The 13,601-nt window shown below is 39.1% G+C and overlaps 1 protein-coding gene across 5 annotated transcripts in view; it reads left to right on the plus strand.

Annotated features, from left to right (window-relative positions):
- Positions 1 to 13,601, plus strand: part of wacb (WW domain containing adaptor with coiled-coil b) — a 54,833-nt gene that overhangs the window by 29,530 nt on the left and 11,702 nt on the right. For 3 of the 5 annotated variants that reach the window (XM_079819048.1, XM_079819049.1, XM_079819052.1), the window contains one exon: positions 12,406 to 12,528. The exons of the other annotated variants lie outside the window; for them this stretch is intronic. In XM_079819048.1, the coding sequence (XP_079675174.1) occupies positions 12,406 to 12,528 (123 nt within the window). The remainder of the gene's footprint in view (positions 1 to 12,405; positions 12,529 to 13,601) is intronic. 5 annotated transcript variants of the gene reach the window in all.

The raw sequence follows: 13,601 nt of genomic DNA on the forward strand, positions 1-13,601 counted from the left end.
TGTAAATGGGCAAACCTGCAATATCGGCAGTGTATCAAATACTTGGTCTCCCCACTGTATTTGCAAAATATTTTAATCTGAACACCATTTCCAACAAGCATACATTTAAAAGAAAAAATTACTAAAATAGTATCAGAAATAACATGTATAACAAAAGTATTATTGCCATGGGTCTTATTTTATTAAAGTATTATTTACATGGCGAAGCGTCATGCTTGTCACGTGACACCGCAGCCACAATAGCCCTGTATGGCAGATGTATCGCTATTATCTAAAAAAAAAAGTTTTATTCAAAATATTAACAAACTTGTTGGCTGTCATCAACTACCTTATATTCCGATTCTCAAATACATGTAAGTGAATGTGTTTTTGTTTGTGTGAAAACTTTATAGTGATGTTGGTTGTCATTATCTATAATGCTTAATGGGTGCCGCAATGTTAGTTGGCACTGCAGTTCAGAGAATCAGATCTTTTCGGATTTACAACACGTCAATTCATCCACTTCTCCCAAAATACATGAAAGTAAGCGGCCGGTGAAGTGGGAGAAGAATAGAGTAAACTTTATAGTTACTTACACAATGTGTATTTGACATGAATAAAACACCTCGTCAATTTATATTTGAATGAATTGTTATTGCCGATTCCAAAGATAATAAATGTTGTTTTGCTAGTACTTGTTGTTTAAATATTTCAAGCCTAAAATAAACATTATGTGGTTGAAAACACTGAATTGTTGTGATGTATGACGAGCGCTGAGTGTGTCCGGGCATAGTGCTAGTGAAAGCACATTTGAATTTAGCAGTTGATCACGTTCAGTGAAAACATTTTAATCACACCGGCGTGATCGTACGCGTCAAATGGTTAACGGAGTGCCACCCAGGTACCAAAACAACCTGAACATTATGCACTCGCACATAATAAAAAAATATTGTTTTGCAACCATTTTTGTTCCAGTCTAGAGCCCTGTTATGTACAGTACAGCAAATTCAATCTTGGGATTTTAAGAATCAATATAGGGATTGTTCAAATGAAGACTGGCTCAAGTTTTTTATTGAGGTTAAAGCTAAACTTCGAGGGTCACAGCCCTTAAAAGTTTAGCTTTAACCTCAATTAAAAACTCTAGACCATTCAATTGATTTCCTTGATGTATTCTTGATCAGTTTGGTGTGTTCTCTTGAGTTGTTTATATATATATATATATAAAAGGGGTCTGAAATTGTCATCGTAGGTGCATGTCCACTGTGAGAGACATAATCTAAATAAAAAAAATCCAGAAATCACAATGGATGATTTTTTAACTATTTATTTGTATGATACAGCTGCAAATAAGTATTTGAACACCTGTCTATCAGCTAGAATGCTGACCCTCAAAGACCTGTTAGTCTACCTTTAAAATGTCCACCTCCACTCCATTTATTATCCTTAATTAGATGCACCTGTTTGAGGTCGTTAGCTGCATAAAGACACCTGTCCACCCCATACAATCAGTAAAAATCCAACTACTAACATGGCCAAGACCAAAGAGCTGTCCAAAGACACTAGAGACAAAATTGTACACCTCCACAAGGCTGGAAAGGGCTACGGGGAAATTGCCAAGCAGCTTGGTGAAAAAAAGGTCCACTGTTGGAGCAATCATTAGAAAATGGAAGAAGCTAAACATGACTGTCAATCTCCCTCGGACTGGGGCTCCATGCAAGATCTCACCTTGTGGGGTCTCAATGATCCTAAGAAAGGTGAGAAATTAGCCCAGAACTACACAGGAGGAGCTGGTCATTGACCTGAAAAGAGCTGGGACCACCGTTTCCAAGGTTGCTTTTGTTAATACACTAAGACGTCATGGTTTGAAATCATGCATGGCAAGGAAGGTTCCCCTGCTTAAACCAGCACATGTCCAGGCCCGTCTTAAGTTTGCCAATGACCATTTGGATGATCCAGAGGAGTCATGGGAGAAAGTCATGTGGTCAAATGAGACCAAAATAGAATTTTTTGGTCATAATTCCTCTAAACGTGTTTGGAGGAAGAAGAAAATGATGAGTATCATCCCAAGAACACCATCCCTACTGTGAAGCATGGGGGTGGTAGCATCATGCTTTGGGGGTGTTTTTCTGCACCTGGGACAGGGCGACAGCACTGTTTTAAGGAGAGGATGACTGGGGCCATGTATTGCGAGATTTTGGGGAACAACCTCCTTCCCTCAGTTAGAGCATTGAAGATGGGTCGAGGCTGGGTCTTCCAACATGACAATGACCCGAAGCACACAGCCAGGATAACCAAGGAGTGGCTCTGTAAGAAGCATATCAAGGTTCTGGCGTGGCTTAGCCAGTCTCCAGACTTAAACCCAATAGAGAATCTTTGGAGGAGCTCAAACTCTGTGTTTCTCAGCGACAGGCCAGAAACCTGACTGATCTAGAGAAGATCTGTGTGGAGGAGTGGGCCAAAATCCCTCCTGCAGTGTGTGCAAACCTGGTGAAAAACTACAGGAAACGTTTGACCTCTGTAATTGCAAACAAAGCCTACTGTACCAAATATTAACATTGATTTTCTCAGGTGTTCAAATACTTATTTGCAGCTGTATCATACAAATAAATAGTTAAAAAATCATACATTGTGATTTCTGGGCTTTTTTTTTTTAGATTATGTCTCTCACAGTGGACATGCAGCTACGATGACAATTTCAGACCCCTCCATGATTTCTAAGTGGGAGAACTTGCAAAATAGCAGGGTGTTCAAATACTTCATTTTCCTCACTGTATATAAATATATAATATATATTAGGGTTGTGCCGATAGACAATAGTATTGTGTATAGACGATAGTATCGTGTATCGACGATAGGCAGAGAGATCGCCGAAAGCTGAAGCTGTTGGCGATTTCAAGACGATATTTGGCTCGCTCCCCATTAATGTAATTTAAAAATTATTTTTCATTATTAAATAAAAATATTATGATCATAGTTGTTATTATTATTATTATTATCATCATTAAATTAATTGTACTTATTCTGCTTAGCCTTATTCACATCAACATCAAAGCACGTGGTATTGCACTTGCAGGCCATGTGCCTGATAAAAATGAGTTACTCTTCAGTTAATTTTTTTTTTAAAGACTACAAAACTACGTGTAGTTTCAGAATTTAATTGCAAGGTGATCAACCTAGCCCTACATTCACAAATTCACATGAGCCATGGCGAAAACGTCATCATCATCAGGCTAAAGCACTTTTTTTTTTTCATAAATGTACATTTATTTTATACTTATAATAATACAATAACAAATTGCTATATTATAATTATAGGCTATATAGATCTGAACAGAACAATCAGTCAAAAAGTAAAAGCAGCTTTATTTCAAACGACTTAACAACTGAACAACAATGAACAAAAAATATTGCACATAGGCCGTTAAGATAAGATTTCTTGTTAAAGTGCAGTGAAATACTTAAAGGTCAGCAGACAATGTATTTTTAGAGTAAAAAAAAGTGGTCATTTGAACTACTCGAACGAACGTTTAAAAAACAATATGAAAAATCAAAATTGAATAGCTCCATAACGGATTGAGAAAAGTGCACGCAATGAGTAATTAGCTGGGTTAGAAAAATAACAAAATTATTGTGTTTTTTTTTTAAAGTAGAAAATATTTATGTAAAGAGAGATATATATTAAAATAAAAAAGTGCTTCAAGGAACGCAACTCCTCTTAAGTGGAAGGAAGCTTTTTTCCCTCGCGTGGAATATAGAAAGCGCGGATTCATTAGTTGGGTTAGTAAAATAACAAAATTATAGTGTTTATATCGAGTCTATAAAACACGAAAGAACAAAGAACAAATATATCGGTGAGAACACTCGTTTAAACAGCGTTCACACCGGGACATTTGACTCCAAATCACATTTTTCACAATATTGATTCTTCTTGCAATCGTAATGCAATGGACTGTGGCCTACATTAAATCTTTAAATAAAAGGTTTACACAGTCATATACAATAAACAAGCTTGTACAGCGACAGGAAATAAAAATTAATGCAAAAAACCTGCCTACCTTAACAGAGCATGTGAGCGAAGCAAAGCGGAGCTTCACTCATGAACCGTTCAGCGGTAAAATGACGTGTGCTCAAATCCCGCTCCGACATGACATTTCTCTCTAGCCTACTATACTTGTAGCTATTAAAACACGTAATTAGTTTCAGTTTAAATGTGATAATGTTATTTTTTTATTTAATTTACGTTGAAAAGTGAACAGGACACATAAGAGCCTATAACAGACAATGACATGGAGGCGGAGGCAGCCGCGCAGCGTGATCAACGGCTTAAATGAACAACTACTAGAAAATAAAAAAAACTTTAGTCAGGGGCAGCCCTTACTATTTATTTCAGATAGGCCTATATTTTATCCAGCATGTCACAAAGGGAGTTCTGGGTTGAGCGTGCAGCGCTGAGCGGAATGAGCTTCAGAAATGAACGGAATCTCCAGAAAGGCGCTCTCCACTGGAGGAAATTATTACTGTTCTTTCAACACACCCACCGCAACAGTCACAATATGACCTCATGTATGTTTTAAAAACATAATTCAACTTATAAATAATACTTTTTAATGGGCCACTTAAAATGTTTATTACAAATAAATTATTAAATTCTAAAAATAAATAAAATGAACAAAAATTTGCATTGCATTTGCAATCCTTTGAAACCACCCCACTTCCCGCGCCCCTGATGATATTCGTCCTCTGGAACGCTATCGCTTTTCATTTAAACGGTTTATTTAAAACAATTATTTTTTTCAAATAGATGGAATTCGAAATACAGGCCTGCCCCTAATAAAAGCCTGCTTCAATTAAAAGTGGGTGACCTTCTGCAGTTCAGGTAAATAAAGGCCCCCTCTTTTATTTGAGGAAATGCGGTAATTGCTACGCCCCGACGTGATAAGATCGTGTATCGACGATTTGACCGGCTGTCGATAGCGGCTGGCGATTGGAAAATTAGGCATATCGCCCAACACTACTATATATATATATTAGGGGTGTCGCAATATACCGGTATTGACGATAACTGTGATATTCAAAGCACGAAATATCGACATCGTGTTAATTTAGGGTGTGGCAATATACCGGTATTGGCGATAACCACAATATTTAAAATGAACAGGACTGGTATGATAACCTGACGCGTAAATACTCCGGTGTCCCGAGTCTGTAGTGTTTTTTCCTCCCTCTCTATTACACACTGTTGCAGCCATAAAAATAGTTCAGCTTTGTTTGTAATGTCAAATTTGTTATATTTCGTTTAGTTTCTTTATTAAGTTAATTTAGAAAAAATGTTTGGGGCAATTTTCGTTAGTTAAATTAAAGTTTTTTTTTTTTTTCCTAATGACCAAGCGGCCAGCGGCCGACAGTGAGTTAACCGCATGTTTGATCAATTTATCCTCTCAAATCAACACTTGACTTGTCTTGTCTATAATAAAATCCATATATATAAAACACTTCAAGCATATCACAATGTAAGTTTATATGTTTACTATCACCACCACAGTAAAAACGCATTTTTGACAAGCTGAGACAGGCTCGCACGCAACGGCGCCTGCAAACGAAACGGGCTACACAATCTAAACTATAAAAATAAAAACATGCATTGTCTTACCTTATACCTCTCCGCAAAATGAATATAAATCCAATCTTCAATTTCCACTCTATTGGCTATGCAAATTCAGTTCACGACAACGAAAGCAACAGATATGAGTTGTATTTTATTTATCGTCTCATTTCAAGATCAAAGGCCGTAATATGAGAACGAGCGACATAAGCACTGGTAAGAGCATAGTCTCATTCGTTTTAATGGAGATTATTGGGTTTTTGAGCATCTGATTCTGAGCCTTGGGCTACTTTCAGTTTCACTGGCGGCCGTTTGCGTCTTTTCTTGCATCTTCGTGTAGTGCGCGCAGCGCGTGGTGGGAGCGGTGGATCATCTGAGTGATCGGATTTAAATCCGCCTCGAAAGAATTTCGGAAGACATTTACTCCTGATCTCTTCACAATATGATAGATATATGATCAGAGAAAACGAATGAAGTGAGCAGGTGTAAAAAGGCCATAACTCTTGCAGCTGCGCTGAAGTAACGGACTCTAAACACCAGTCAGAGCCAGTCGACGGTCGCGGCCTCATAGTTACTTTTAATTAATGAATAATGTCTATTCTTGTATTTGTATTTGCAATCTAGTCATGGCCAATAACATTTCTGTTAATATTTATTCATCATCATACTGTTGAACTTGACAGTATTTTCTCTCTTGTTATTTCATAGGGAGCTTCGAAGACAATTTATCAGTAACAGAGTATTACCCTGTTTATCATTATCCAATTATGTTTGTTGGGTAAAAAATAAAACGAAATAAACAAAGTAAAAATTTATTGGTAAATCTATACAATAAGGTTCCTTAATTAACATTAGTTACATTAGTTAACATGAACTAATAATGAACGGCACTTATTAATCTTTGTTAATGTTAATTTCAACATTTATTAAAATCTTGCTAAAATGCACTGTGAACTAACATGAACAAACCATGAACAGCTCTATATTAACTAACATTAACAAAGAAGATTAACTAATGCTGAACAGCTGTTGTTCATGGTTAGTTCGTTAACTACTGCATTAACTAATGTCAACTAATTCAACCTTATTGTAAAGTGTCTCCCCCAAGGTTTCTATAGATATCGCGATATATCGATATCGTGAATTTTTTTGGCCACAATAACCGTGGTGTGAAAAATCTGATGTCGTGACAGCCCTAATATAAGTGTGTGTGTGTGTGTGTGTGTGTGTGTGTGTGTGTGTGTGTGTGTGTGTGTGTGTGTGTGTGTGTGTGTGTGTGTGTGTGTGTGTGTGTGTGTGTGTGTGTGTGTGTGTGTGTGTGTGTGTGTGTGTGTGTGTGTGTGTGTGTGTGTGTGTGTATGTATGTATGCACAGGTCCTTCTAAAAAATTAGCATATTGTGATAAAAGTTCATTTTCCATAATGTAATGATAAAAATTTAACTTTCATATATTTTAGATTCATTGCACACCAACTGAAATATTTCAGGTCTTTTATTGTTTTAATACTGATGATTTTGGCATACAGCTCATGAAAACCCAAAATTCCTATCTCAAAAAATTAGCATATTTCATCCGACCAATACAAGACAAGTGTTTTTAATACAAAAAAAGTCAACCTTCAAATAATTATGTTCAGTTATGCACTCAATACTTGGTCGGGAATCCTTTTGCAGAAATGACTGCTTCAATGCGGCGTGGCATGGAGGCAATCAGCCTATGGCACTGCTGAGGTGTTATGGAGGTCCAGGATGCTTCGATAGCGGCCTTAAGCTCATCCAGAGTGTTGGGTCTTGCGTCTCTCAACTTTCTCTTCACAATATCCCACAGATTCTCTATGGGGCTCAGGTCAGGAGAGTTGGCAGGCCAATTGAGCACAGTAATACCATGGTCAGTAAACCATTTACCAGTGGTTTTGGCACTGAACAGGTGCCAGGTCGTGCTGAAAAACGAAATCTTCATCTCCATAAAGCTTTTCAGCAGAAGGAAGCATGAAGTGCTCCAAAATCTCCTGATAGCTAGCTGCATTGACCCTGCCCTTGATAAAACACAGTGGACCAACACCAGCAGCTGACATGGCACCCCAGACCATCACTGACTGTGGGTACTAGACACTGGACATTTTGGCATTTCCTTCTCCCCAGTCTTCCTCCAGACTCTGGCACCTTGATTTCCGAATGACATGCAAAATTTGCTTTCATCCGAAAAAAGTACTTTGGACCACTGAGCAACAGTCCAGTGCTGCTTCTCTGTAGCCCAGGTCAGGCGCTTCTGCCGCTGTTTCTGGTTCAAAAGTGGCTTGACCTGGGGAATGCGGCACCTGTAGCCCATTTCCTGCACACGCCTGTGCTCGGTGGCTCTGGATGTTTCTACTCCAGACTCAGTCCACTGCTTCCGCAGGTCCCCTAAGTTCTGAAATCGGTCCTTCTCCACAATCTTCCTCAGGGTCCAGTCACCTCTTCTCGTTGTGCAGCGTTTTTTGCCACACTTTTTCCTTCCCACAGACTTCCCACTGAGGTGCCTTGATACAGCACTATGAGATATACTATCTCATATATATATATATATATATATATGTGTGTGTGTGTGTGTGTGTGTGTGTGTGTATATATGTGTATATATATATGTGTGTGTGTATGTGTGTATATATATATATATATATATATATATATATATACACACACACACACACACACACACACACACACACACACACACACACACACACACACACACACACACACACACACACACACACACACACACACACATATATATATTACACATACACATACGCATATACACATGCATATATATACACGTAGGTGTCCACTGTGAGACATAATCTAAAAAAATCCAGAAATCACAATGAATGATTTTTTTAAACTATTTATTTATATGATACAGCTGCAAATAAGTATTTGAACACCTGAGAAAATCAATGTTAATATTTGGTACAGTAGCCTTTGTTTGCAATTATAGAGGTCAAAAGTTTCCTGTAGTTTTTCCACCAGGTTTGCACACACTGCAGGAGGGATTTTGGCCCACTCCTCCACACAGATCTTCTCTAGATCAGTCAGGTTTCTGGCCTGTCGCTGAGAAACACGGAGTTTGAGCTCCCACCAAAGATTCTCTATTGGGTTTAGGTCTGGAGACTGGCTAGGCCAGAACCTTGATATGCTTCTTACAGAGCCACTCCTTGGTTATCCTGGCTGTGTGCTTCGGGTCATTGTCATGTTGGAAGACCCAGCCTCGACCCAATCTCGCAATACATGGCCCCGGTCACCCTCTCCTTAATACGGTGCAGTCGCCCTGTCCCATGTGCAGAAAAACACCCCCAAAGCATGATGCTACCACCCCCATGCTTCACAGTAGGGATGGTGTTTTTGGGATTGTACTCATCATTCTTCTTCCTCCAAACACGTTTAGTGGAATTATGACCAAAAAGATCTATTTTGGTCTCATCTGACCACATGACTTTCTCCCATGACTCCTCTGGATCATCCAAATGGTCATTGGCAAACTTAAGACGGGCCTGGACATGTGCTGGTTTAAGCAGGGGAACCTTCCGTGCCATGCATGATTTCAAACCATGACGTCTTAGTGTATTACCAACATCATCATTGAGACCCCATAAGGTGAGATCTTGCATGGAGCCCCAGTCCGAGGGAGATTGACAGTCATGTTAAGCTTCTTCCATTTTCTAATGATTGCTCCAACAGTGGACCTTTTTTCACCAAGCTGCTTGACAATTTCCCCGTAGCCCTTTCCAGCCTTGTGGAGGTGTACAATTGTCTCTAGTGTCTTTGGACAGCTCTTTGGTCTTGGCCATGTTAGTAGTTGGATTCTTACTGTATGTATGAGGTCGACAGGTGTCTTAATGCAGCTAACAACCTCAAACAGGTGCATCTAATTTAAGATAAATGGAGTGGAGGTGGACATTTTAAAGGCAGACTAACAGATCTTTAAGGGTCAGAATTCTAGCTGATAGACTGGTGTTCAAATACTTATTTGCAGCTGTATCATACAAATAAATAGTTAAAAAATCATACATTGTGATTTCTGGATTTTTTTTTTTAGATTATGTCTCTCACAGTGGACATGCAGCCACGATGACAATTTCAGACCCCTCCATTATTTCCAAGTGGGAGAACTTGCAAAATAGCAGGGTGTTCAAATACTTATTTTCCTCACTGTATATACTCACCTAAAGGATTACTAGGAACACCATACTAATACTGTGTTTGACCCCCTTTCGCCTTCAGAACTGCCTTAATTCTACGTGGCATTGATTCAACAAGGTGCTGAAAGCATTCTTTAGAAATGTTGGCCCATATTGATAGGATAGCATCTTGCAGTTGATGGAGATTTGTGGGATGCACATCCAGGGCACGAAGCTCCCATTCCACCACATCCCAAAGATGCTCTATTGGGTTGAGATCTGGTGACTGTGGGGGCCATTTTATTACAGTGAACTCATTGTCATGTTCAAGAAACCAATTTGAAATGATTCGAGCTTTGTGACATGGTGCATTATCCTGTTGGAAGTAGCCATGGGTACATGGTGGTCATAAAGGGATGGACATGGTCAGAAACAATGCTCAGGTAGGCCGTGGCATTTAAACGATGCCCAATTGGCACAAAGGGGCCTAAAGTGTGCCAAGAAAACATCCCCCACACCATTACACCACCACCACCAGCCTGCACAGTGGTAACAAGGCACGATGGATCCATGTTCTCATTCTGTTTACTCCAAATTCTGACTCTACCATCTGAATGTCTCAACAGAAATCGAGACCCATCAGACCAGGCAACATTTTTCCAGTCTTCAACTGTCCAATTTTGGTGAGCTCGTGCAAATTGTAGCCTGTTTTTCCTATTTGTAGTGGAGATGAGTGGTACCCGGTGGGGTCTTCTGCTGTTGTAACCCATCCGCCTCAAGGTTGTGCATGTTGTGGCTTCACAAATGCTTTGCTGCATACCTCGGTTGTAACGAGTGGTTATTTCAGTCAAAGTTGCTCTTCTATCAGCTTGAATCAGTCGGCCCATTCTCCTCTGACCTCTAGCATCAACAAGGCATTTTTGCCCAAAGGACTGCCGCATACTGGATGTTTTTTCCTTTTCACACCATTCTTTGTAAACCCTAGAAATGGTTGTGCGTGAAAATCCCAGTAACTGAGCAGATTGTGAAATACTCAGACCGGCCCGTCTGGCACCAACAACGATGCCACGCTCAAAATAGCTTAAATCACCTTTCTTTCTCATTCTGACATTCAGTTTGGAGTTCAGGAGATTGTCCTGACCAGGACCACACCCCTAAATGCATTGAAGCAACTGCCATGTGATTGGTTGATTAGATAATTGCATTAATGAGAAATTGAACAGGTGTTCCTAATAATCCTTTAGGTGAGTGTGTGTATATATCTGTTGTCTGAGATCAACTTATGACGTTTGCGTGGTTTTTACATTCAAAAACATCATAATGAATAAGTAATAGGCTATTTTCTACCCTGGTTTTGAGCCTAGCTCTTGAAACGCTCTGTTTTTATGGGCAGAACCGCATTGAAGATTTGGATGTAAACGCCCACTGCTATGATTGGATAACAGTTTTGCATATTATAATGAGCTTCTGCTCTCCAGTCATTACACGTGAGGAATTGTTTTGAAAACTTTCTGTGTGGAGAAACTGCAACCGGAATGATTCGCCCACAGGGCTCGCAAAATGTCTTTATCAAACAAACGCCAATGAGTTCTCTGTCATCTACCCACAATTAATTGGAATGTTATTTTTTAATTAATATTTGGACGGACCGATCAGTGTATATAACTGCGAACCGTGCATAACACACACCCGCCGAAATTTCATTATTTAAGAGAGTGCGAGCCTTGGCCCATACATGTTCGAGTCTGATCACGAATAACAAGACAATAAACCAACAACACCTCAAATACAAAGAACAGCCTGTGACACCGTGGAAGTTATATTTAGACACGTACATAATCATTTTATATCAAATGGAACAATGCAATACTATCACATATAAAATTTATTTTTTACCCACATAATTGTTGCATCATTCCTGTCAGATCCAGAAGCCACAGCATTGTTTTTTAATCTCGTCTGCAAATCCAGTCTCTTGTTTACAAATGAATCCGGTGAAATGAAGTAAACAAATGCAATGTCTTCCCCTTTTGAGCTGGATCTTCATTAAAAATAAAGTTCAACCATGCATTTTGGAATCCGAAGGAAGCTTATGGCATGTTTGAAACATGCCATAAGCTTTATTGGTTGGAAGTTCGATCCGGTTTAGCTCCATGTAGGCCTATGTTATTTATCTAACATGCCAGGCACAAATCAGTTGGCGTGGCTACAGAATTAGGCGTTCTTCTTCTTCGGTTAAGGCGGCATTTCACTGCACTCGGATGTCACAAGGAAGCACATTTGCAGATCGATACTTTGCTGAGCCAGCTGTCAATAAAAGCTTTTCTTTGACTGACAAGGAAGTTTTTAGCTCTGAAACTTACATTTAGATATTCTTATATTAAGATGACCTTTTTATAAATCAAAAGCTCAAGGGAAAGTTGATTTCTCAATTCATGACCCCTTTAAATACTCATGATTAGGCCTTCATCCAAATAGCTATAAATGTTGTGCTTTAACCATTTTGACCCCTTGACAACTGCTTTTTGTACAATATGTGGCATCTTCTCTCCACATGGTGAAAACACCATAAGCCAAAGGCTAGAGCCTTTTTCAGATTGCTTTCAGTGTTTAGCACTGCTTTGACTGTATGCGTGTCTTTTTCTTTCTTTGTCTTCCTCCAAGTCCTCACAGCCGCTGTCACACAAGCTTCCTTACAGTCTATGCTTCATAAGCTTCTCACTGCCGGACCGTCCGCTTTCAACGTCACTACTCTGCTTTCCCAAGCTGCTCAGCTTTCCACACAAGGTACGGCTGAAGTCCCAGTCACCCTCCACACCTCCCCTAACTGATGTGCTGCAGTGCAACTAATACACTTTTTTTATAATGGAACTATGTGACCATGTTTTACAATACTGTGTTTTAGTTTTGTTCATTGTTTATACACACCCAAGGCTATGGACACAAACATGCTGAACAATTCTTTAAAGGGATAGTTCACCCAAAAATAAAATGTCATTACTCACCCTCATGTTGTTCCAAACCCAAAAGAGATTCGTTCATCTTCAGAACACAAATGATTAGGATTAAATATGAGCGCTTTCTGTCCCTCCATTGACAGCTACGCAACTACCACTTTCAAGCCCAGAAAGGTAGTAAAGACATCATTAAAGTAATCCATGTGACTCCAGTGGTTTAACCTCAATTTTATGAAGTTGTGAGTGCTTTGTTTGCACCAATTTACCACTTTGTTTACAAAATATTAATCACTCATGTCAACAAAACGTCAACCTGGTGCTCTCATGAATGTGCGTTGGAGATTTTTGTAAATAAAATGGTAAATAAAATATTTTTGCACAAAACAGTCACGTCGCTTCATAAAATTAAGGTTAAACCACTGGGGTCACGTGGATTACTTTGTTTTTACTACCTTTCTGGGGTTTGAAAATGGTTGTTGTGTAGGCTACCAATGGAGGGGACAGAAAGCTCATCTTCATTTGTGTTCAGAAGATGAACAGAAGTCTTGCAGGTTTGGAACGATATGAGGGTGAGTAATTAATGACAATTTACATTTTTGGGTGATCTATCCTTTAAGGGGGTTGGGGGGGTCGCAAAGGATTTGGAAATTTAAAACAGGGGTCCCCTGGGGAAAAGGTTGGGAACCACTGCTTTAAGCCACTTTATTATATATACGAGAACTCAGACTTGGGTGCAAAATAAGACATTTAGAAAAAATTATTTAGTGAAGTAGTATTTAGTATATTTGTTATATTGTAAATTACAACAATTCAAAACTTGGCAGATCGACTCGTTTTAAGTCCTTTCATGTTGCTATTTGTCTGTATATTTGTGTAAGATTATTTACTGGATTCCATGTCTAT

This window comes from Gobio gobio (genome assembly GCF_949357685.1).
Source record: "Gobio gobio genome assembly, chromosome: 6".
In the NCBI taxonomy this organism is placed as follows: domain Eukaryota; kingdom Metazoa; phylum Chordata; class Actinopteri; order Cypriniformes; family Gobionidae; genus Gobio; species Gobio gobio.